The 23,605-nt window shown below is 58.7% G+C and overlaps 9 protein-coding genes across 9 annotated transcripts in view; 4 read left to right on the forward strand and 5 right to left on the reverse strand.

Annotated features, from left to right (window-relative positions):
* Positions 1-29: 29 nt before the first annotated feature.
* Positions 30-4,299, reverse strand: ACA1_183710 (ATPdependent DNA ligase domain containing protein; the record flags this gene model as incomplete). The annotated part of the gene is made up of 20 exons (XM_004345929.1): positions 30-97; positions 194-300; positions 380-648; positions 748-840; positions 933-1,025; positions 1,179-1,222; positions 1,295-1,364; positions 1,445-1,533; positions 1,605-1,696; positions 1,799-1,883; positions 1,959-2,035; positions 2,108-2,401; positions 2,503-2,568; positions 2,647-2,725; positions 2,799-2,974; positions 3,052-3,158; positions 3,260-3,391; positions 3,448-3,809; positions 3,881-4,142; positions 4,237-4,299. The coding sequence occupies 20 exons, from the start codon at positions 4,297-4,299 to the stop codon at positions 30-32; spliced, it is 2,628 nt and encodes an 875-aa protein (XP_004345979.1).
* Positions 4,300-4,477: 178 nt separating this feature from the next.
* ACA1_183720 (uncharacterized protein) lies at positions 4,478-5,116 on the forward strand (the record flags this gene model as incomplete). The annotated part of the gene is made up of 2 exons (XM_004345930.1): positions 4,478-4,735; positions 4,817-5,116. 2 exons carry the CDS (start codon positions 4,478-4,480, stop codon positions 5,114-5,116), a joined length of 558 nt encoding a protein of 185 aa, XP_004345980.1.
* Positions 5,117-5,159: 43 nt separating this feature from the next.
* On the reverse strand, positions 5,160-6,740 carry ACA1_183730 (slime mold cyclic amp receptor protein; the record flags this gene model as incomplete). The annotated part of the gene is given in 7 exon segments (XM_004345931.1): positions 5,160-5,176; positions 5,317-5,386; positions 5,397-5,472; positions 5,558-5,631; positions 5,718-5,833; positions 5,914-6,065; positions 6,256-6,740. The coding sequence occupies 7 exon segments, from the start codon at positions 6,738-6,740 to the stop codon at positions 5,160-5,162; spliced, it is 990 nt and encodes a 329-aa protein (XP_004345981.1).
* A 301-nt stretch (positions 6,741-7,041) lies between these two features.
* ACA1_183740 (uncharacterized protein) lies at positions 7,042-9,344 on the forward strand (the record flags this gene model as incomplete). Its single annotated transcript, XM_004345932.1, has 10 exons — positions 7,042-7,187; positions 7,256-7,377; positions 7,462-7,527; positions 7,605-7,735; positions 7,798-7,868; positions 7,931-8,033; positions 8,112-8,205; positions 8,322-8,674; positions 8,896-9,056; positions 9,227-9,344. The coding sequence occupies 10 exons, from the start codon at positions 7,042-7,044 to the stop codon at positions 9,342-9,344; spliced, it is 1,365 nt and encodes a 454-aa protein (XP_004345982.1).
* A 292-nt stretch (positions 9,345-9,636) lies between these two features.
* Positions 9,637-13,094, forward strand: ACA1_183750 (aspartate-tRNA ligase; the record flags this gene model as incomplete). The annotated part of the gene is made up of 12 exons (XM_004345933.1): positions 9,637-10,019; positions 10,143-10,269; positions 10,502-10,701; positions 10,787-10,896; positions 11,019-11,143; positions 11,328-11,417; positions 11,538-11,614; positions 11,692-12,087; positions 12,215-12,439; positions 12,521-12,601; positions 12,719-12,835; positions 12,935-13,094. 12 exons carry the CDS (start codon positions 9,637-9,639, stop codon positions 13,092-13,094), a joined length of 2,091 nt encoding a protein of 696 aa, XP_004345983.1.
* Positions 13,095-13,132: 38 nt separating this feature from the next.
* ACA1_183760 (uncharacterized protein) lies at positions 13,133-15,397 on the reverse strand (the record flags this gene model as incomplete). Its single annotated transcript, XM_004345934.1, has 8 exons — positions 13,133-13,800; positions 13,885-13,976; positions 14,109-14,210; positions 14,366-14,444; positions 14,536-14,632; positions 14,766-14,879; positions 14,989-15,124; positions 15,321-15,397. 8 exons carry the CDS (start codon positions 15,395-15,397, stop codon positions 13,133-13,135), a joined length of 1,365 nt encoding a protein of 454 aa, XP_004345984.1.
* A 960-nt stretch (positions 15,398-16,357) lies between these two features.
* Positions 16,358-19,515, reverse strand: ACA1_183770 (acylCoA dehydrogenase, C-terminal domain containing protein; the record flags this gene model as incomplete). The annotated part of the gene is made up of 12 exons (XM_004345935.1): positions 16,358-16,468; positions 16,552-16,793; positions 16,882-17,019; positions 17,103-17,187; positions 17,309-17,494; positions 17,588-17,729; positions 17,807-18,132; positions 18,255-18,412; positions 18,563-18,714; positions 18,850-18,957; positions 19,059-19,113; positions 19,338-19,515. 12 exons carry the CDS (start codon positions 19,513-19,515, stop codon positions 16,358-16,360), a joined length of 1,881 nt encoding a protein of 626 aa, XP_004345985.1.
* A 414-nt stretch (positions 19,516-19,929) lies between these two features.
* ACA1_183780 (uncharacterized protein) lies at positions 19,930-21,411 on the reverse strand (the record flags this gene model as incomplete). Its single annotated transcript, XM_004345936.1, has 2 exons — positions 19,930-20,991; positions 21,169-21,411. 2 exons carry the CDS (start codon positions 21,409-21,411, stop codon positions 19,930-19,932), a joined length of 1,305 nt encoding a protein of 434 aa, XP_004345986.1.
* Positions 21,412-23,193: 1,782 nt separating this feature from the next.
* The window catches only part of ACA1_183790 (uncharacterized protein), a gene marked incomplete at both ends in the record, with an annotated part of 485 nt that continues 73 nt past the window's right edge, over positions 23,194-23,605 (forward strand). The window contains 2 exons of the mRNA XM_004345937.1: positions 23,194-23,203; positions 23,285-23,579. Of these exons, the coding sequence (XP_004345987.1) occupies positions 23,194-23,203; positions 23,285-23,579 (305 nt within the window). The remainder of the gene's footprint in view (positions 23,204-23,284; positions 23,580-23,605) is intronic.

Here is a 23,605-nt window from a genome sequence, read left to right on the forward strand (position 1 = left end):
TTGGTATTATTTATCTCATCTTTAGCCTGTCAGCAGTCGATGGTGCCCTTGGAGGTGAGGACAGGATCACGTGGCTCGTCCATGTCGTGCCGCACACCTTGTGTTGTTGTTGGTTGTTGTTGTGTTTTTTCGTGGAGCAGTCAGAAAGGTGTTAAGATGATGTGAACTTGATTTGATGGAGAACTAAAGGTACCGATGTAGGAGGGAAAGCGCGGGACGCCGTCGGGCGTGAGCTCCTGGAAGCGATACGTGATGATCGCCCCCACCGCCGGCGGATCCTCGCGTTCGGCATCCGACAACCTGGCCATCGTCGTCGACGACATCAACCATCAGTCTGTGGCCCAAACTGTGGTCCAAAGCCTTCGCGTGAAGTGCGTACCCGGTGCCGACTTTGAAGCGGGTGCCGTTTGCCATCTTGCAGTTGAGGGCGCCCACGCGGCCCTTGTGCTTGCCCTTACCGGGCTCGTAGGAGAGCACGACGGCTTCGGCGTCGTGGAAGCTCTTCACCTTGAGCAGCGTCGTCGAGCGACCGGCCACGTAGAGCGACTTGGGCTTGCGCAGCATGACGCCCTCCCCGCTCTTCTGCTCGATCCGCTTCAGCTCGGCCTCGAGGTGGCTCTGCCCCTTGCACCTGGTCATCTTGAGCACCTGGTGCCCAACAAACCGCCACCGATCAGCACAAAGTCAAGTGTGTGTGTTGTGTTGTGTGTGCTGTGCTGCGTGCGTGCGTGCGTGCGTGCGTAATACCTTGGCGTAGTCGGTGGGATGAGCGCTGAACCAGTCGTTGATGGCCTGGAGCCTCTCTTCAAAGGTTTTGTTGAGACCCGGAGCATCGAAGATCTGTTTATCAAATGGAGCTAAGTATGATGACTCGTGCATGAATGCCGCACCCACACCCATCGCACGCACACGCGCAAGTGTGACATATCTACCTGGAATTTGAGGTTCTTCCACCGCACGTCTGATCCCTGGCTCTTGGCCACCGACACTGTGATCTGGAACTTGCCTCGGCCGCCGAACAGTTCCTGCGCGGACAACGGAGAGTACTTTGGTGAGACCCCAAAGAACTCCAAAAAGGCGCCGGCTGCCGCGAGCAGTGTGTGCGTGTGCGTGTGTGTGCGTGTGTGTGCGTGTGTGCGTGTGCGTGTGCGTGTGCGTGTGCGTGTGAAAGAGCGTACGCCATCCAAGGGCATGTTGGTCGGAAGTGCCTCACAGAACCAATCTAGAGAGGGGAAAACAGCAAAAGTGTCAGTGATGTTGGTATTTCTGTGTTCGATGTGCTTGTGCGGCGTACCCGGCGCGTAGAAGGCATTGCCAAGGCGCGAAATAAACGCTTTGCCGTTCCAGTAGGCGCGCACGCCGTCCTGCCACACAGCAAACGTTTGCGTACGCGCAGGTGTGAGTTGACGATGTGGTGCTCGCAAGAAAGGGGAGAGCGAGGTACGAGCTTCTCGGACAGCCACCAGCCGGTCGGGTCGACGCTTGGCTCCCATTTGTGAGCCAACAGGAGCTTGGGCGCGTCCTTCTTGGACGCTGTGAAATATGGCAGTGAAAATCAGTTGGCTGACCCATTGGTTGCGCGCGTGCGGTGGTGGCGCGCGTACCTGCTTTAACGATGGGCGCCGAGGCAGGCCGACCACAGCGCACGGTCTCGTACTCATCGCCCAGAAATTCGCGCAGATGCTTGCACGTGCGCCTGCGTTGTTGTGTTGACGTGCGTCGTGTCAGGCCTCAGTGTTGTGGTCTGAGAGCGCGCGTGCGCGTGCGGCCTGTAAAAGAAATCCAAGGAGCTGGGTACCTGTCGACGGGCTGGTTCTGGTTCTTCCACGCAGGGCACAGGCAATAGTAGATGTCGCCCGCACACTTCTTGATCTGCCACTTGCCTGAATGTGTCCATATTTGCGCATAAATAAATAAATAAATAATAATGTAATTATAATTAAAATGAGGTAACGCACTGCCGCCGCTCATGGACTCGACCTCGCGCGTCTCGCCGTCTTCCATCGTGTTCTTGGGCTTCGGCAACTTCACCTTCCTGCGCGCGCAGTGTTCAGCTTACACAGTTCTTGCCGAGGTGAATCGACGCAACTAAGCAGCGCGGTCGTACCCTTCTTGGCCCCAGTTACCGCCGCCGCCTAGCTCATCGCCGCCGCCGCCCTCCGCCTCCGCCTCACCTTCGTCATCGTCGTCGTCATTGACCGGAGCTGCGGGCTTGGCCTTCTTCTTGGTCACAGCCTTTTCCTTGACCACCTCCTCCTCTTCCTCCTCCTCGTCTTCTTTGTCATCGTTCTTGCTGCTGCCTCGATTCTCCCACTCGTTCATGAGCTGCATGAACTTTTCTTCGGTCCACACCTCGCATCCGCAGCTCTCCGCCTTCTCCAGCTTAGCACCGGCCTTATCACTGTAGCGCATATGTGCGGCGGTCGCGCAAAATTGTGTAGCGCGCGTGTGAACCACGATGCAGCGCTCTGCAATTCTGATAAGAGCGGGCCGTAATCGTACCCACAGATCACGATGTCCGTGTTACGGGTGACGCCGCTGCCCACCAAGGCACCCATCTCTTTGAGCCTGGTCGGTGGTCGACGAAAAAGCGAGAACTTAGTGTACGGACGGGCTGGTCTCAGTCCGAAAAGAGAGGAAACGTACTTGGCGGTGGCTTCCTTGCGTGCCATCATGAGTGCGCCGGTGAGGACGACCACCTTACCGACCACCTGCGCCGCCAGGCCTGAGACCCATGGGTCATGAGAGTCAGTAATTCCGTCGGTGGCCGCCCTCTGGAGTGGGCTGAAGGAACGAACCTGATGAAGGGTCGGCCTTCTTCTTTGCCTCGGTCGTGGCCTTGGCCTTGGTCGGCTTGGGCGCCGGAGTGGCGGTGGACTTGGCCGGTGCCGGTTTCTTCGCTTCCTTTGGCTTGGGGGCAGCAGCCGCTTCGTCGTCGTCCGGGTGCGAGAATCGGGCACGATGGTCGGCATTCCTGATGTGGGCGATGAGAAAACCAAAATTAATATTAAAATTAAAATTAAATAACGTGGACGCGGCGCAACAACGTACTTGCGGTAGCAGTCGGCCCCGAAGGAGCATGCAGGCTTGGAGCCGGCGCTGTCGCTGTCAAGCTTCCGCTTCTTGGACTTGGGCCTGGGCGAGTCCCAGGGTATGTCCTAGGCGCAAGAACAAACGTTGGTGGTGGTGGTGGTCGTGTCAGCTGAGTGGTGTCCATTCATCAAACAATTGAAGGAGACGTGGTGTGCGGTTCACTCACCTCGCTCGAGGCGACGGGCTTCTCCTCCTTAGCCGCCTGCACTTTAGCTTTTTCCTTCTTCTTCTGCTTCTTCTCTTTCTCGAGCCTTTCGGCGAGACTGGTCACTTCGTCGTCGATCGACATGTCCAGCTCCTACGCGAATCAAGTCACCACACGACACGACCACGCCACATGCGACGTGATGAGACCATAGCGATTCGCCTCTCGCCATTCAGCCGAAGGTAGGGCAGACGGACCTGGGTCACCCTGGGGCTGACGTCACCCCCACCCTCGTCGTCCTCTTCTTCGGCAAATTCCTTTTGCAGGGCTGCCAAGTCCATTTCGTCGGTGTCCTCGCCGTCCTCGACGCCGTCGTCCACCCAGGGCTTGGGCCGTCCATCACCGCCGCTTGCCGATGATGATGCGCGCGACGACGAAGAAGAAGACGACGACGACGACGATGACGATGACGAGGCCACAGCGGGTTCCTCGAGATTGCGCTTCCTGGCCGAGGCGGAAGGCGCGAAGTTGAAGCAGGGCACGTCCATGTCCACAACGAGACGAACCGCGCCTGGTTGTGTTGTTCACATGTTAACGTAAACGTAAACATAAAGGTTTGCACACTGAAGTGGTTCCACGCACCAGCGCCATCGGAAATGACGAGCGAGATGGAGTCGCCGGAGATGAGGGACGCCGGCGGGTCGCCCTTGCCCAGGTTGAGCTCCTCGCCGGTCTGCGTGGAGCGGAGCACCACTGCGTTGGTGCCCAGGGCCTTCACCTCGACCCGGGCCTCGGCTCGCAGAAAGCGGAGCTCGACGTGCTGGCGCGACACGCTGCGGCACTGTCCCGGCGACAGGCGCTCCTTCAGCCCCAAAAAGTCTGTCTCTCGGCCCAACACCAGCGGCTGCACACCATCGCAAAGAATTAAAACAAAAATGAAGATAAAAAGAGAGGGCCAACGAAAAAGAAAGATTAAATAAGTGCTGGGCGGCATGTACCTGGCCAGGACGAAGTACGCACAATCGCTCCGCATCATCTCTCAGGTAGCAGTGCAAGAGCATCTTCTTTAGTGCGCCTCCTGTTACTGTTTGGTGTGTTTGGTCTGGTTCGTTTGATGTTGGTAGTCGTGTGATTTGGCGCCTTTTTCTTTCGCTTTTATTCGATCTTTTCCTGGTATCAATCTCAATTAGCACCACCTTAAAGTGTCCGACGAACTCCCCAAAACAACAAACCTGGCACATGGCACAGAAGAAGGCCACGACCCACCGTGGGCTCGGCCTTGGGGTGGCGGCACTCGGTGCGCTGGTGGTGGTAGTGGCGCTGCTAAGCATGCCGGAGGGGGCGAGCGGGGAGGAGCTGTGGACGCGGTGGGGCGACCGAGCGCTCACCACCTGCCTCAAGCTCATAAAAGGCCGCCCGGGCCGAGCCAAGCTCGAAGTCGTGTGCGACAACTATCAAGAGGTGGTTGAGGAGGAGATGAAGATGATGGCCATCAACGTACGCCACCCCCTAATTAATTTTTCAATTATTTTTCTTTTAAATTGTCCTTTTAATAATCTAAGTGCATTTATTTTGCAGGCAGGTGCAGCGTTGGGCAACAAGGAGGCGGAGGACAACGTCAAGTTCACAACCGAGCTGTCGGTGCGGCTGGAGCGTGCGCCCTACCGGGCGGATGGCGATCAGATTCTCGCGGACTCGGCGCGCCACTTCATCGAAGAGGGCATCACCTCGCCCAAGAAGATGAAGCAGTACTTCTTCACGCAGTTTGCGCAGTGGCTCATGAACGCGGCGGTCGACAACGGCAAGTCGCTCAAGTCCATGCCGGTCTACCCCAACATGGATGACCTGGAGAGGCGCATGCACAAGGACGACCTGTAGGAGGAGAGATCTCACCACCGTTACACACACGTCATTGCTCACCTCACCTGACCACGTCATCTGTATGTCAGCAACACACAAACAAAACAATAGCATGAAGAAGAAGAATGATGATGATGATAAGCCAAAGAAAAGAGGATAGATGAGTTTTATATTGAACAAGACAAAAATAATAAATAAATTAGGTGGTGAGGAGTTACTCGTCGCCGAGCTGTACAGTGTCTTCTGGTCTTGGGTGACTTGGCTTGGTTTTGAGGTGCCGTCGCTCTTCTGCTCGCACCCTGGATCGTCGGCAGCACGAACAGAACACGGATCGCAAATGCGCGAACAGCTGCTCGTGCAGTTCCTTGCTCCACCTGTGGTGCGCGCGCACAACCCGAAAGACAACAAGAGCGTAAGTGGTACAGATCTCTAGGCAGGAGGGAAGGGCGTTCGACGAACCCGTAGACGATCGAGTTGAGCCACCCGGTCAAGGGAAGCAGGAATGCCGTCATGCACTCAAAATAAAAGCGAGGCTGCGTACGCAGTGGTGGTGGTGTGGTGAGCGAAAGATTGGAGAAGCAATGGCGCGGCGGCGTCAAGTGCACTTGTGGTCCAGTACCTGAGTTGGCGAGGAGTCGATGGCTTCGTAGACGTTCGTGGCCAGCGCCGGGCCCCAGCAGAGGATAAACGAAAGAATGTAAGCCGGCACCTTGGTCTCCAGCTTAAATGCTCGTCCTGCGACGCACGACGCATTGTTTTACGAAGAGTCGGTTACCAATCGCGCGCACAAGACTCTTTGAACAGGGTACGCGTACCTTGTTCAGTGTTGTAGATGGCGGAGAGTTTGAGCATTTGGAAGTAGCGTCGCGTGACGAAGGCGTAGATGATTATACAGTAGAGCACGGTGAGCACCACCATCCCGAGGAACACGAAGCTCCACACCTCTTGCGGGTCTGAGTACCAGCAACTGTTGCGCGTCTACGCCGTCAGCAACGAACTCCATTTACAAATTGATTTTTATATATTTATAAACAATAAGGTGGATAAATAACATAATTATTATGTTATTTATAAGGCAATTAAAACATTAAATAAAATCAAAAATATAAAAATCGCGCAATTAAATAAATCGTACAAAAATCGCAATTAAACCGTACCTGTAAGCGCCGTTCGACATGGAGCCGTCGACGAGTGGCCACACGACGAAGGGCAGAGGCACGACCCAGGCGATGAGGTGGTAGTATCGCTCTTTGAAATTGGAGTGCTGGGGAATGAGGACGTCGCCGAAATGCGAAAATTTGATGTGGGTGAAGCGATACAGCATCTCGGTAGCGATGAAGGCGGTCCAAAAGAAGGACGCGAGGTAGAGGTATTTCTTGTAGGGGCCGAGGATGCGGCACACGTAGTCCGACTCGTCCATTATGCCTAACGTGACGAGCCATTCGATGGCGTTGAAGAGATCGACGATGGAGAGATAGAAGACGAGGCGTTGGAAGTAGTTGCGTCGCTCTTGCTGGATAACGAGGAAGCAGTAGACGATGAAACCACACCCGAGCGCCGACAGGATGTTCGATACGCCGCAGATGTACTTGAGCGTTTGCGCCTGCGACGCGGACCACCCGTCTTCATCACCGTCCTCCATCATCTTCCCTTCCTCCTGTCGATCGGTCAAACCCCTCTCGCAGGCAGTGATCTAATAAAAGAATAGTAGTGTATTGCCTTGATGAGCAAGTGTTCACCCCGTCGTCCGCCCTTTTCGTCCACCATCTCCTTGAATCTCACAAGTTTCAAATTCTTTGGTTTCAAAGCTTGACTAGCCGACAAAATGGTAAAATTTGAAGAATTTCAACTGTGCCTGGTTCGGCAAATGGCGGAGAGGAAGCAACTGAAGTTTTGTAGGCAGCACACCAGGAGCACGGTACCCTGTGCAACGGAGAGGAGCGATGAAGGTGACCCAGTTGGTGGTGATGCCGCAGGGCAGGGACCTCAACGGCTGCGGCTTCCACGCCCTCTTCAACGCGAGCACCGTTCTGACCCGCCTCGCCCCCTCCAGTGAGGGTCTTGCCGGTATGTCAACAACAACGCATAGGTGCCATTCGAACCAGCCACCTTCATCTTCTCCCTGTGCTCATCTGCTGAGAGTTGTGGTGGCTGCAGTGGTCTGCACGATGAATTGGCCTTCCAGAGCGAGCGCGCTGCGTGGGTGGCCGCGCTCAAGGCGAAAGCCCAGCAGGAGGGCGACCGCTTCTACCCATGGACGATCCGCTGCGTGGACGCAGGTGCTGCATGCCCACGTTCATGAGTGATCTCCACCATGGCGACACTCACCAATTGTTGGTGATCACCAACCCAAACGACGTCAGGAGTGCTGGAGCGTCTGCATGCCGAGTACTTGATCGAACACTACCCTTCCCTCGCAGCTCTGGGGGGTTCGTCTTCAGCTGTCCTGGAATGGTGGAGATGTGGTCACACTGTATTTGTGCTGCTGACATGGCGCTGTCCGCAGGGAAAGAGGCGTTTGTGCTGCTCCCCGAGCTGTGCACAGAATCGCTCAAGACCGGACTGTTCGGCGAGGCCGAAGCTACGGCCGTGCACGGCCACATCCAGGCATTCCGCCAAGCATCGGTTCAGGCCGTGGTATGACGGGCCTCTGCTCAGGCGACACTCTGATGATGCCCTCAGCCGTCACACATCTGCAGGCATTCCTCATCGGCTCGCTCAATCACTGGGTCACGCTGGTCGCTCACAAGCGCGGGACCGACGTCGAACTGTGCGTTGCCTACGCTCTCATCTCTCCGGGCGTAGTGACCGCTGATGGTATGGAGTGTGTAGCTGGTATATGGACAGCCGCGGCTACGACATAGCCGTGTGTGCGGGTGACGAAGAGCTACTGCACCACATGGTGCAAACGTACGTCGAGGCAACTGCAAGCGAGGTACGTACCGACCGAGGAGTGATGAATGATAGCTTTGCCGCTGCTGGTTCCACTCGTCTCATGGCGCTCTCTACACAGTCGCCCCTGGGCGTTGAAGAACGACGGAGATCTCACCTCCAGTCTCTGCGAAGCACCCACTTTGCCATTCACCTGCTGGCAGACTGCCTTGCAGGTCTCTTTCCTGTCGTGTGTGTGTGTGTGTGTGTGTGTGATGTGTCGCTCACATGCGAGTCACGTTTTCTGTGACAGGTCGCACCCACTTCCCTGACGTCGCGTTTGGGTATGCAGTGGAAGGCATTGCCGAGTGTTGGCTTGCCTTTCGCAAGGAAAAGACGCCGACCTCGCCGCCACTGAGCCCGTCCTGGACCGAAAACGACGCGAGGGAGCGACGGAAAGCGCTGGTGCTGGAGTGGTTGCGTGACTACAACGGCCTGCAGGCCCTGGAGCGCGACGTGGTGAGGAAGATCGAGATGCGGGGCGGTATCGAGAAGCTGAGCCCGCAAGCGAGGCTTACGCTTCGAACGTGGCTGGACGACATGGTCGGCCACCACTTGAGCGAAGTGCAACCACGAGACGTCGAGCCGGTGGAAGCAGAGAGCACGACAGGCGCAGCTGTGGGTGAACGAACATTGGCCAGCTTGGTGACCTTGCTCCGGCCACTGCGCCAGCAACTAATGCAAACTAGCTGATCATTAGCATTGCATTCACGCACGACCACACGCACGACCACACACACACACACACACACACACACACACACACACACACACACACGGGAGGTGGAGAGAAGCGAGGCCTGGTGGGTTTGAGAGAGTTATTCTATGGTTGTCGGTCGCGATTGGGTTCGTTGGTGGTGACGTAGAAGGCCGGCTGTTCTTCGGCGTCCGGCTCCCGCTGGGCCGGGGGCCTCTCCTCGGGCGGCTTCTGGCCCTTCTGCAACACCGTGTCCTTGGGAATGAGGTCGATCTTGCGGAACACCAGCTTCTTCTGCGCCGAGCACACGAAGCGCACGTCCTCTTCCTCGTTCGCTTCGGCATCACCTGCGTAGCATTCGAAGGTTAAGGTGCTGTTCGTGTCGTGCCGTGTGTCGGGTGGTGTGTTGTACCTGATGCGGTCGTTGGTGGTTCGAAGTAGAGATGTGTGCCGATGATGTGTTCGTAGGAGCCCTGGTACGCAGTGTTGTCGAGCTTCAGTATCGGGTTGGGCGTTTCGAGTCCCTACGCGCGACACATGATCAGCACGCGCGCGTTCCCTTCCACCACCGTGACGCGTACGGTGGAAGAGGAAGGTGCACAGGCAGAGGACGAGTGAGGCACGCCGTACGATGAGGGAATAGTTTTTGAAGGTCTGCAGCAGATTGGTGCCCTGATAATCCACAAATTCGAGCGGTATGTAGAATTCCTCCACCTCTTCATCTTCTTCTATCATCTCCCCGCCTTCTGCTTCCCTACGCTCCTTCTCGCCTTCCATTACGCCATGGCCTGCGTGCTCCATCTTCACGCTTGTGTATTGATTTATTTGTTTATTTTCCCATTTATTTTTCTCTTTTGTTTTTCAAGCGGCCACGAAGGCAAACCTTCACTTCCTCGAAGTTGCGGTGGAGATGAAGGCACGCCTGGGCAGTACTGGGGTGTTGCGTGCTGGTCGCACCGGCCGAGCGGCAAGTAGCGCGGCGGTTCCGGCACGGCATGCGGCCGGGCGTGCGAGCGCTCCTGTACGGGAGGGGATTAGCAGCTCCAATTCGCGACCGGGCGCGATCATCAGTGGCCTCAGATGGGGGCGCCCCTCTTCAACATGGCTCCCTTCGTCGGCAGCTCCACAGTGGCCTCAGCTCCGGAGCTTTTCCACTTCATCTTCGCCCGCACCCAAGAAAGCGGGCCTGGGCTCGACCACACCCGCCCTCGACCGCACCCACCACTGCGGACGAGTGACCGCGGCCGACGCTGGCACCTCCGTCCGGCTCTGCGGCTGGCTCACCGCCTCCCGGTACCGATTTATTTATTTTATTATTTATTTTAATTCTTGCTATTTTATGCAATTGTTATTATTATTTTGTGAGCCATTTGTTTATTAAATAAATAAGTACTGATTTATTTATTGTTGCCAAAGGGATTTTGGCGGCGTGCTGTTCCTGGTGGTGAAGGACCACACGGGTCCGGTGCAGGTGCTGGTGGACGAGAAGCGACTGACGCCCGGCCTCAGGGAGCAGGTGGCCAGTTGGCGCATTGAGAGCGTGGTATGAGATCTACCTCTCATCATCGCCTCTTCTTCTACCCAAAATCTCCTGCACGCACACGCACACGCACACGCACACACACACGCACACGCACACGCACACGCACACGCACACGCACACGCACACGCACACGCACACGCACACGCACAACCGCACACGCACACGCACACGCACAACCGCACACGCACCACCGCACACTTGTCGCTTACGCAAGGGCCGTTGGCGTGCACAGGTCACGGTCACGGGCAAGGTGCAGCTGCGCCCGGCCAGCATGCAGAACAAGGACATGCCGACGGGCGAGATCGAGATCGTGTGCGAGGACATCGCCCTGCTCAACCCCACCTCGCACACGTCCCTGCCCTTCCCCTCGTGGAGTTCGCCCCTTCACGGCGACGAGCGTGACGCTCTTCCGCCCGAAGAACTTCGGCTCAGGTATGCATCTTCTTCGTGTGCGTGCGTGCGTGCGTGCGTGCGTGCGGTTGTGCGCTGAATGCACTTGTTTATTTGTTTTGGGCAGGTATCGCTTCCTGGATATTCGGCGGCCGTACATTCAAGACAACCTGCGACTTCGATCGCAGCTGTCGCTGGCGGCGAGGAACTATCTGCACGGCCAGGGCTTCTCTGAGAGTACTCCCTCTCTTTCTTTCAACCCCTTATCTTAGCCACTGTGGACCACTAACAAATTCGCCATGACGCACACGCACCACCGCACACGCACCACCGACACGCACACCATCGACTCTCAACAGTCGAAACGCCCACACTCTTTCGAAGCACGCCCGAGGGCGCGCGGGAATTCATCGTTCCCACGCGCACCCGTGGCAAGTTTTACTCGCTGCCGCAGAGCCCGCAGCAGTACAAGCAGCTCCTCATGGTGGGCGGCATCGACCGCTACTTCCAGTTCGCCCGCTGCTACCGCGACGAGGGCATCCGCTTCGACCGACAGCCCGAATTCACACAGGCACCCCATCCGCCTTGTCACTCTCTATGTTGCTATTATATTTACATATCTTACATATTCTCACATATTCTCACATATATTCTCACATATTGGGCAGATTGACATGGAGATGGCGTTCGTGGGCGACCGGGACGTGTGCAACCTCACCGAAGGCCTCGTTCGAACAATGTGGAAGACGGCTGGACACGTGCGCTCACCCAACCACGCACCACCGCACACGCGCACACATCACCGCACACGCGCACACACACGCGCGCATGTGCCTGGCCTAATCTCTGCTGGACCGTTCGCGTTTTCTCGGGTGCAGACACTGCCCGACCCATTTCCTCGCATGTCGTTCCGGCACGCAATGGAGACCTACGGAAGCGACAAACCCGACACACGGTACTCAAGCCAACACGACACACGACACACACGACACACGACGCACAGTTTTAAAGAAAAAAACCCAATGCGTGCAGATACGACCTGTTGCTGAGGGACGTCACCGACATCCTCCAGCAGAGCCGCGTCAACGTGCTCACGGCCCCGCTGACTGCCGGCGCCAGCACCGACGCCGCCGCCCACAAGAAGGGGCCGGGCAGGTGCATCAAGGCCATCAACGTCCGGGGCATGGCCGACCTCTCCCGCGAGGACAGCGACGGCATCCAGAAGCGGGCGCGGGACCTGGGCGGGAAGGGCGTGGTCGAGATCCGGTGCGGGCCGGAGGGCAAGTGGCGGTCGCCCATCGAGAAGCACCTGACCGACGGCGAGCGGCGGCGGCTGGGCGACGCCCTCGAGGCGCAGGAGGGCGACCTGCTCCTCCTGTGCTCCGGCCCCGAGCGCGACGACGTCTCGCTCATCCTCGGCGGCATCAGGTGCCCGCTCCACCGCACAAGCGTAGTAGCGCGCCTCGTCTCTTGCGCTTACACGACACACACCGCACACACCACACACACCGCACACACCACACACGACACGACACGATACACGCGACACATGCAGGTCGCATTGTGCGAAGCTGATGAAGCGGCGCGGCAAGCTGAGCATTCCGGACGACCAGTACAACTTTCTGTGGGTCGAGGAGTTCCCGCTGTTCTCGTTCGAGAGCGCCAGCCCGGGCGAGGCCAAGCGCATCGTCACCACGCACCACCCGTTCACCGCGCCGCACCCCGACGACATCGATTTGCTCATGTCCTCCGACGCCGAGCATGATCTCTTGCGCGTCAGGTACGCACGTGTGCAGTGGTGCGTGTGCGATCGTGCGTGTGCGGTCGTGCGTGTCTCACAAACAGTTTCATCGGTTCCCAGAGGTCTGCACTACGACTGCGTGGTCAATGGCGTAGAACTGGGCGGCGGGTCGATCCGTGTGCACAACGAAGCCATGCAACGGTACACCCTAAGTGAATTGCATGTCGTGTGTTGTGTGCGTGGCATGTGTCCTGGGTTGTGTTGTGTGTCATACGTGTAATCTGATGAGCGCACACACGTGTTTCTTCTTCAAAAAAGGCACATTTTCCGTGTGTTGGGCATGTCCGACAATGTCATGACTCGATTCCAGCACCTGCTCGACGCGCTGGGCATGGGCTGCCCACCGCACGGCGGCCTCGCCATCGGTTTCGACCGGTACACAACAAAAACCACCCGCCCCGAACTAACCACCACGCATCTCTTGCTCACGATGCTGATGATGAGTGTCGTGTGCGTGTGCGGTGCGATCAACAGGCTGATGGCCATCTTGTGCCACGCCGAGAGTCTCCGCGAGGTGATCGCCTTCCCGAAGACGGCCACCGGCAACGAGCTCATGACCGGTGCTCCCTCCGAGCCGGGCCTCGACGAGCTCAAGGAGTACCACATCTCCGTGGCCGCCGCACCTCCTTCATAACACTTTTTAATTATTTATAAATAAAAATGAAAATGGGCTCACAGGTCAGGGAACAGCCGGCGGTTGTCGGCTGCCCTCCGTTCGGCTTCGGCCAGCTGGGCAGAGACCCCCTTTTCCTCCTCGGCCCGGCCGATGGTGAGCTGGCGCAGCCGGGCCAGGAGCACGGCCTTGCCCTCGAACAGGTCGGCCTTGAGCGGGTGCCGCCCGGGCAGCAGCGCGTCAGCCACCGCCTCCAGCCGCTCCGCCAGCCGCAGACCCGCCTCCACCTGCTTCCGTATCGCCGCGCGCTGGTCCTCGTTCATACTGAGCCCCGCCCCGCCGCCGCCGCCGGCGGCCTGAAGCGGCGGCAGGCGCCCGTCGAGCTTGCGGCGCAGGAGCTCGCCGTGGAGCAGGTAGATCTGTAGGAGGAGGTAGTGGTGCGGATGCATGACCGGCCCGGCGTGGTCGGCGATGACGGCCTCGAGCTGCTGGAGCGCGGCGGCGAGGTCCTGCGTGGCGCCGAGCGCGGCGTGGGCCTCCTCGAACCGCCGGACGAGGCCGGCCTCGAGGCGCTCCACGTCGCGGGCGAACCCGGCGGCCCGGCCGCACGCGGCGTTGTCGCAGCGCCAGCGGTCCTCCTCCGTCTCGATGCCCGCCTGGGTCAGCGGCAGCGGAACGAGCAGGCCCTCGTTGCACGCCTTGCACGCGAACGCTCGCAGGTGGCACTCTGCAGAGTCGAACGTTCGTGAGACACACACAACACGCAGCACGCATGACACGACACGACACGCACGACACGCATGGTACGCACCGGTCAGATCCAGGCAACGCTCGCACTGGCAGAGGAACACCTTGGTCTGGTACAGCTCGCGCTGCCGGATTTGGGTAGGAAGCAACGGGTTGCTGACGTGTCGTGTGTCGCGCGTGCCGTGGGTGTGCATCCGAGCGTGCGGTCGCGCGTGTGCGGTGGTGCATGTGCGGTGGTGCGTGTGTTAACGCAGGACGGGTGCTGCGAAAGGCGGGTGAGGTGCGTACCCCAGGTAGGACCAGGTGATCTCACTGCCGGCCGCGATCGGTTCCAGGGCCAGCATCGCCAATCGTCTCCCCTTCGTACGGTGCATCGCGTTTTCCCGGCAACTACGCCGTCGCACGTGTCGTGTCGTGTCGTGTCGTGCGTGTTGCGTGTTGCGTGTTGCGTGTGTTGCGTGTGTTGCGTGTGTTGCGTGTGTTGCGTGTGTTGCGTGTGTTGCGTGAGCCGAAAGTAGAGGGGGTCCAAGCAAGACGGGACTTACCTGTGGGAGACGATGGCGGAGGTCAAGAAGAGCCCAGATCCCTCGCCGTCCTTCGACTGCCCCTCGCCGCTTTCGTTCTCTGCACCATGCCAGCCTTTCCATCAGAGGGGGGGGAACGACTCGCCAGTGCGTGTGCGATGTGTGCGGTGTGTGTGAGAGCGGAGATGTACCGGCGGGAGGGCGTCCGACGGCAAACTGATTGACGGAGCAAATGCAGACAATGATGAGCATTGCCTCCTTGGCCACCTTCATCTCCGCGGGCAAGACCTGACCATCCACTCACACGTACGTCAACGACGACACACACACACCACCACCACCACCACCACCACCACACACACAACGACACACGCCAGGCACGCGCGCGCGCGGGTAGGTCCACGATGGGAACAAAACGCACCCGCAGCATGTCCTCAACGGCCGGAGCGTAGGTCTGCAGCAAATCGATCTGGGATTCGGCATGCGCCTGCATGTGCATCATGCGATCGAACACCGGCGTGCCCTCAACTCCCCTCTATTGCGTGGGTCGTGTGCCATATGTTGTGAGTGTTGCGTCGTGCGTCGTGTTGCGTGCATCGTGTGCCGTGAGTGACGTGAGTGGTGTGCCGTAGTTGGGAGGCGACCTTTTGGGAGCTGAGGGTCTCGAGCCATCGGGCGATGACGATGCGGAGCAGCAGCAGGATCTCCAGATTCACAATGAGGTGCCCGAGCTTCTTCACGTAAAAGCACTCCACCCGATGCAACACCTCTCCCTCGGCTCTGCGCCCAGTCATCAGTCCGTGCGTGTCGTGTCATGTCGTGCGTGTGTCGTGTGTCGTGTGTCGTGTGTCGTGTGTCGTGTGTCGTGTGTCGTGTGTCGTGTGTCGTGTGTCGTGTTCTGTGTCGTGTGTCGTGTGTCGTGTGTCGTGTGTCGTGTGTCGTGTGTCGTGTGTCGTGTGTCGTGTGTCGTGTGTACCGGCAAGCGGGGGAGCAGAAGGCGATGGTGTGGCACTTGTTGCACCGAGCGGCGGCGGCGGCCGGACCCGGGGCCATGGCCTTGAAGCAGTGGTGGCACACATCGCGTCGCCGGAGCGTGCGGCACGAGGGCGCGAACGCGTAGGCCTCCTCCTCGAACGGCTCCTCACCTCTGCGCGTGTCGTGTCGTGTCGTGTCGTGTCGTGTCGTGTCGTGTCGTGTCGTGTCGTGTCGTGTCGTGTCGTGTCGTGTCGTGTGAGTCGAACGATCAGTGAGTAGAGAGGAGTGGTGGGGCGACGAAACTGTGCGATGTCGCGAACGGCGAATGCGGCGCGGCCCTTGCCCTCGACCTCGTCGCGGATGACGAACGCCCGCCTCGAGTCGTCGTCTTCGCCGCCGGCCTCGCGCTGCAGCGATCGGGCGAAGCGTTCGAATGCCTCGACGGCGGCGGCGACTTCGGCTTCGGTGGCGGGAGCGGCCACGGGCGGCCGTCCGGAAGCCACTGCCGCCGGACGTTGCTGCGGCAGCTGCGCACTGGTGGCAGCCGAGGCCGAGGTGGCCGAAGTGGCGGCAGCCAGGCGCGGGCACTCCTGCTTGTGTACGGCCTTCCAATGGCTCACCTGGTGCTCTGCCAGAGCCAACCACCCATTGCAACAATTTAGTCGCGATTTATTATTTTTTCTATTTATTTTAAAATTAATAGACTCTGCATAGGCCACTCAGCCTCGCCAAGTTCAACCACCTCTTTTTTATAAAAAACTAAAAAAAAAATCTAATAATCTCGCTATTTGAAGATTCAGATTCAAAATTGGGAATTGGAATCTTTAGAGGTCAAGATTCGCAGGGTGTACCACGGGAGCAGTACGCGGTGGTCCGGCACACCGAACAGCGCGAGAGATTCGTCCCACTGGCCCCGCACACCGCGCATCGGAGCGCCGGCGTAGCCATCTTTACTTCAGAAAAAATAAATGAAATAAAAAAAAAGAAAACAGGGCCGCTGTGTTTAGATGGCCGGTGGTTGACGGTGGTTGCAACCGCTCAGTAGCTGGCGCGGTACTTGCCCGTGACGGGGCACAGGTCGCCCATGCCCCGGAAGTTGCCGTTGGGATCCACGTCCAGCCCCAGCTTCCTCGTCGCCTCGTAGCTCGCCTGCGACAAACGCGAGTGTGAGCGCACACGCACCACCGCACACGCACGAACGCACACACCACGCGAGTGCGGAGTGCGCGCACCTTCTTGCGGTTGAGCTTGGCGAGGTTGAGCGCGTCGTTGAGAGCGAGGACGTGGCCGGCAAGGTGCCTGGCGCACCACTGCTGGGCGGCGAACGTGCGCACGCCGTCCTCGGCGCCGGTCAGGCCGGCCTCGCCGCCGCCCGGCCACGCGGCGTGCTCGATCAACAGCGCGGCGATGAAGGCGGCCGCCATCGCGTACGACACGTCGCGGGCGATCGACTGCGAGAAGACGTGGCGCTTGTCTGTTGGGTGGGGGGTGAGAAGCCGCGCTAACTAAAGAGTGCGCGTGACGTCATCAACGAAGGGGGGAGGGGAAGCGTAGGTACGTACCGGTGTCCATGTCGTGCGTGATGGCCTCCACGATGTCGGTGAGGGCCTTAACCGCCTGACGCACCTGATCGGCGCAGTCCTTCAGCGGCGCCGAGAGGGAAGGCAGCGCCACCACGCGATTGATGTGGTTGCGGTACTCTGATACAAAAATGGGGGGACATGTTAGAGAGATATGAGGCCCATGTGTGCGCGTGCGTGCGTGCGTGGCCGCTGGGGCGTACCGACAAAGGCGTTGGGCTCCCGGTCGAGGATGCGAAGAATGTCCATCGACAGCACGTTGGTGGTGCCCTCCCAGATCGTGTTCACCTGCACAATTAGAATAAAATAGTATCATTATTATTATTATTCTTAGTACTATTATTATTTATTATTTGAACGTCAAGTGGGTTGCAACGCGATCGGGAAATGGGACTGGGAGCGAAGGTACCTGCTGTTCGCGTAGGAGTTCGGGCAGGTCGGTGGCGTCCTCCATGTAGCCATTGCCGCCGAGGGCCTCGATGCATTCCGAAATGGTGGCCAGCGACAGCTTCGCGGTGTACAGCTTGCCGAGGGTGGTGAGCACGCGCAGCAGATCGTTCTCGCCCTTGGTGGCGCGGCCCGTCTCCATTTTGCCCTGCACGCGCCAAAACGTTCAGAAAAAACAATGACACACGACACACACCGCACACACACCGCACACGACACGAAAATCTACCTCGAGGAGAACCGTGTGGAAGAGAAGCTGCAGGCAGCCCCTGTAGGCGACCTCCTGCTGCGCGAGAGTCTGGACGTGGAGCGGCAGCTCGGCGATGGCCTTCCCGAAGGCGTGCCTCCTGTGGGCATAGTCCCTTGCCACAGCGATCGCCTTCCTAGAAAAGACAAAGTGTACGCGTGAGTGTGTGCGGTCGTGCGTGTGCGGTGCGGCCGAGCGTGCGCGTGTGCGTACCGCATCGAGGCAACAGAAGCCGAAGCAGAGTAGATGCGAGTGATGTTGAAGAGTGTGGCGATGGTGGCCACACCCCGACCCACTTGGCCGACGAGCCGTGCCGGCGTGCCGCAGAGCTCCAGCTCGGCGGTGGGCAGGCTCTTCGTGCCGAGCTTCTCCTTGAGGCGCCGAATCTTGATGTTCTTGAGGTTGCCCTCGTCGTCCCTGAGCTGGATGTAGAATAGGGACAGGCCCCGGCTGCCGGCCACCCCCGTCGGGCCAGTCTTGTCATCGATCACACGAGCCAGCGCGAACGCCGTCTCCGACAACGTGGCCGAAGTGAAGAACTGACACACACACACACACACACACACACACACACACAACGGCACACGGCCGAAGCACAGAGCACTGTTAGAGTGGTGCTGTGGTGGTGTCATACAACAACTACAAATGGCACAGCTATTACCTTGATGCCGTGCAGGCGGTACATGAGCTTGTCACCGGGAACGGGCCTGGCGATGGTTTCGGTATTGCCCACGTCGCTGCCGCCGGGCTTTTCGGTCATCCACTGACCCGACGTCCAGAACTTGGCCGGGTCCTTCGACGTGTAGTGGTCGAACAGGTCTAATACACACACACACACACACACACACACACACAACACACACACACACAACACACACACACACACACACACACACACAACACACACACACAACACACACAGCGTAAGCCGAGTGCTTCGGCGAGTGAGTGAAAGGTGGCAGTTCGTACCGTGGATGGAATAGGGCGTCCCGCTGTCGTCGCCCACGCGCGGCTTCATGATCTCGCACAGGCGCGTGGCACCGTCGGTCATCGACAGAGGACACGTGTAGACCGCCGAGTACGGTCCAAACAGGTGCATCTTGGCGAATTGGTAGACACGGCTAGAGAGTGTTGTGTCGTGTGTGCGTGCGTGTGTCGTGTGTGTGTGCGTGCGTGTGTCATTTGTGTCGTGTGTGTCGTATGTGAGCGTAACGGTAATGCGCAAGCGTAGTGGTGGTGCGGGTCGACGTCGTTACCTGTACTCCTTCTGCTTCCTCTCGTAGCCGATGGCGATGAGGCCCTCCTCGGCAGAGACATCGTTGAGCCTCTTCCAGCCCTCGCCGATTCGAATCTGGTCGATGCGCCTGGTTGGTGTTGTGGTGGTGGTGGTGGTGGTTTGTTCGGTGGTGAGTGGCGGCACACTAAGCCGGAGGGCCACGGGCGAGATGCGAGGGAGGGCGCGTACCGACCCCAGGCGTTGTACTGCACTAGCACGGGCGGCTGTTGCTTGATGTTCTTTCCTGTGGAGCACACGACACAGGGGGGAGGGGGTGAGCCTCGCGGTTCCCCCGCAAGCAGGAGCATTCACAACCAACCGGAAGCAAGTGCACAAAAAAATTCACCACAACCGCAACATTAGAGGGGACCACTGCCTTTCCCTGGTCGAGATTGATTTATTTATTATTGTTTATTATTTATTTATTTATTTATTTAAAATAAATGCCTCAATATTAGGTGGGGGTACCGTGCAGGGTGCACTCCTCGACTACACGCCAGCCAAAGCGCTGGAGGTCGGGTTCGATGGACTGAAGCACGTCTTCGGGCAGCAGACGCTGGAGCACCTCACGCAAAGGGGTGTCTTCGATGTACTGGTTGCCCAGTCTCGGTGGGTCCTGCAGGAATCCTTGGCCTCCGTCCTCCATCTTGCTCTCTTTCAAGAGAAACAACTACTGTGGTTTGGCTGGTTTTTCTCCAAGCATCTAAGGTGGCGCGCCACGTCATGGCATACCTAAGGCCTGACGTGGCATTCTAATTCATTTTAAATATTTTCCTGTTCGTTGCCTGGCTGTACTTTGTTACGTATCTCCTGTAAGTTGTATATATTGTAATATATTGGTTTTCAAAGTCAAAAATGCTCGAACATACGTAAGTATCTTCGCGGTGTGGCGTGCCCGAACGGGCCGTGACCACGCGGCCATCACAGAGCGCTTTGTGATGGCCAAAAGAGGTGAGGAAGAATAATATCAGATAGAGGAGAGAAAGAGATAAGTATGATATGTCGTGCGCGGAGTACGGCGGCTCTCTGGTTCGCCGCGTCCTCTTCTTCTGCTTCTTCTTCACAGGTCGAAGCTGAGGAAGGACGACAGGAGGATGTCCGATCGACCCGACGAAGAAAGAGAGAGCGAGGAAGGCTGCGGCGCAGGTACGGCCTCCGACGAGTAGAGCATCGACGTCGCGGGTGGCATCGAGGTGTAGGCGAACGGGGCGGCCGCACAGTTGTCGACGACGCCGAAGCCGCCAGCCACCGCCGTGCTGGCGGCCGGGTAGCTGGGCCAGGCCGGGTAAGGATAATGATAGGGCAAGCTGGTGGTCGCGGCGGCGGCCGGGTAGTAGTAGTTGGGCGGAAGCGGAACCGAGACGGACGAGGTGTAGGCCGGTAGCGAGGTGAAGAAGGGCATGCCAGCGGGTGTGGTCGCGGTCGGGGGGAAGGTGGACCACTCGTAGGGCGACGCGACGGTGGGCGACGGTGACGAGGACGAGGTGCAGCCGGCGTCGGCGTCGGGGGCAGAGTAATAGGTGGTGCCCTGGTTCTGCTCGGCGGGGTAGTAGTGCTGGGGCTGAGGCTGGGGCGGGTAGTACTGAGGGACGCCGTAGGCCTCGGTGACCTCCTCGGTGTCGTCGGTGAGGGGCTCCTGCTTGATGTTGCCCATGCTGAGCATCTCGGTCTCGAGTTCGGACTCGAGGTCGATCAAGACCTGCTCCATGTTGTGCTGCGCCCACTGCTGGTGGCCGTCGTGGTGGTGGTTGTAGTCATGCGGCTGCTGCTGGGGCGACGACGCGGCCGACGTGGAATAAGGCGAGGAGGTGGCGGTCGTCGTGGTTGTCGTGGATGACTCGACCGAAGGCGAAGATACGACGGAGGAGGAGATGGGCGAGTGGGCCGGGGAAGAGGCCGAGGAGTCGAGTTCCTCGCGACGGACGAGGCCCTTGTAGCAGTGGCGGGCGCGGATGCGGGGACCCATGCGGCAGGACTTGATGCCCGGGAAGGCCTTGTGGACGAGCCGACCGAAGGCGGGCGCGGTGAGCTGGGGCTCCTTGCCCATGCGCGCCCACTCGCTCAGGTAGTCCTCGAAGATGTCGGCCTTGGCCGTCCACCCGTGCGCGGCCACAGAGTAGGTCTGACGAATCCTGTGATTGTTTTTGTTTTGTTGCGCACGCACCAAAAGGAGAGGATGTCAGTTTGTTGGCCCATCGTAATCTTACGGTGCACACAAATCCCATCTTCCGGAAAAGGAAAGAGTAAAGAGAACGAACAACGAAAAGATCGAAGAGGGACGAGGTGGGTACCATTGGACCACGCTCTGCTTCATGGCGCGCAGGGGGAGATCTTTGGCGGTGAGGAGGTTCGGCGAAGACCACGACGTCGCGGCGTCGCTGTCATCTGAGTCGCTGCTGGAGTGCTCGCGCTTTACCGCGCGCATCTTCTTGTGATGGCGCTGCTGCTGCTGTGTAGTTTCCTCTTCGGCGTCGTAGGTGCAGTCGCTGGAGTCATCTCCGTCCTGCTGGTGTTGCTTGTTGATGACCTGCTTCCTCTTCATCTCTGGAACTCGAGTTTGTGTTGGTGGGATGCGCTTGAGCTGCGACTTGAACTTGTGGTGGACGGCGAGGAGAGGCGAAGTGGAAGGGGGTTGAGGTTGGCCGCGAGGAGTGTTGCGTGCGCGGGCTTGGATAGTTGTTTTCTTGAATGGCTCTTGTCCTGCCGCACGTTTTAAATGGGCGGAGCTGTGCACCTCTCCTCTTCGTTCCGGTAGCTACCAGGCTAACAACGACGCGGTCGTCAACCGGGGGCGACAAGACACGCGGCATTAGGTCTGCCCTGCAGCGACGCGAACAACACCCTTGCCTTACCTGATCCTGCTCGGCGCAATCAGTTGCCTACAGCCCGGCACGCGAGGCCTTGAATTCCGAACGGCGAATGAACCACCGCACAAGTGTCTGCCACAACACGAAATTGGGTCAGGACTGCAGGCGAGAGCCAGGGGCTGGCACAGCCAAAACACTGTTTGGTAAGGAGGGGGGGTCACCTGTGGCAACAGTTCATGGTGGAGGCCATTTAGGCCGCGCTGGATTGGTAGCAGACGAGTCTGGCATAGATGGGGACATTTTTGGATCTCCTCCGCTGTACCATGTGACGAACACCGCCTCCGGTTGGTCCATGTTCGGGAGACCTGCCAATGGCGCACGAGTACCAAGGAGCTCTGGTTGGCTGGAGCGTAACTCCAGGCGCTCATTGGCTAGAACGTCTCCGCTTGGTACCGCCTTCTTAAATCTGGGAGGAGAGAGGGTCAGAGCCAGTCTTGCCCGGCTCCCGGCATTGGCGCCAAAGCCCGCCTGAGCATCCCCGAACCGCGCCTTGTTGCAGGCCGGTGGAGTGAGCCTCGAGCTTGGCGAGCAGGACGAAAGATCTTGCGTTTGAGGCCGGGGCCTCCATCTATGTCATAGCCAAGATGGGAATTGGCTCCTTCTTCGTACCTGCTTCATATCACTGCGGGCGATGCCGCGTCGGCCTCCTCTTCCAACGGCTCGTTCTTTCATCAGACGGCAGCGCCCCCTTACAGCTCATGCTTGTCGTCTCCATGGTTGTGAAGGAAGAAAAGTGGAAGAGTGGCGCTCCTCGCCCGTGCGTGTGAAGGCGCTACCTGGTTTTGCGGCGGTCTCCCGGTGCGCTGCCGTTGGGGCCATTTTGCGGCTCCGTGCTTTGGTGTTCTTCGATTGGAATGTCAAACATTCCTGTGACTTTGGCTGTTGAATGTTTTGAATGTTTCGTTTAGAGTTAGCTGACCCGCACCTTGGGAGAGGTCATACATCGCCGAGAGACTGGCGGAAGGGCCAAGTTTAAAAAAGCACGGAGCGACAGTGGCTCCAAGCTCGCCAACGCACCTGCGGCGAGCAGACACAAGCTCGAGGCGCGGACAGGAAGACGGCGGGGGATGACGAGGGGGCGAGATTCGACGGTGGGTGCACGCTGGGTGTGCGACTGGCGAGGGAGACGCCGAGATGCTGCGCAGGAAGGTGGAATAGAGGCGGTGTATCTCTCTTCCCTGTCGTTGAGGCCGAGGAGTGATGGACAACGCAGTGCAAGGGATGCATCAAGTACGCATGGTGAAGGTGTAATGGTGCTTTTGATTTGCGTCCCTGCCCGTCTGACCCAGATCGGCGGCTGAGTTGTTTACTCCCAGAGGAGTGCCAAGAGCTCCGCAAACTAGCTTAGATTTTTGTAGACGCATTCTTGGGGAGGAATGCAAATTTCTTTTTTTCTTTCTTTCTGGTATTGTGGCATCTCATAAATCGGCCGATAAGGGAACCGCCTTGAGAGCATCATGTGGGGAGGTACTGACTTCATTCTTGATTGTTCTTGATTTATATTTTAAAAAGAGGCCTTCGTTCCTACCTCCTCCAATCCAATCCCAGGTCCACCGCCATCCGGCTACTACCCACCCCAGTCAACTGGGGCACCCCCCTACTACGCGCCGTCCTACCCGACCGCAGCCACGCCCTACGGGAGCGCTGCACCCTATCCACCCTACAGTGCTGGATACCCGTACGGTGCGGCGCCGCCGTCTTCTGCGGGCGGCGGGCTGGACATGTCCTCTTCAGTGGCCTTCCCCTCCCCCGGCGCCCAGTACGACGCGCAGTCGCTCGGCGCCAGCTTTGGCGCGCTCTCGCTCAGCAGCGGCTACGGCGGGCCGCCGCCGTCGCAGGGACCGTCGGTGACCGTCAGCTACCCGCACG

This window comes from Acanthamoeba castellanii (assembly GCF_000313135.1).
Source record: "Acanthamoeba castellanii str. Neff unplaced genomic scaffold scf7180000084745, whole genome shotgun sequence".
In the NCBI taxonomy this organism is placed as follows: domain Eukaryota; phylum Discosea; order Longamoebia; family Acanthamoebidae; genus Acanthamoeba; species Acanthamoeba castellanii.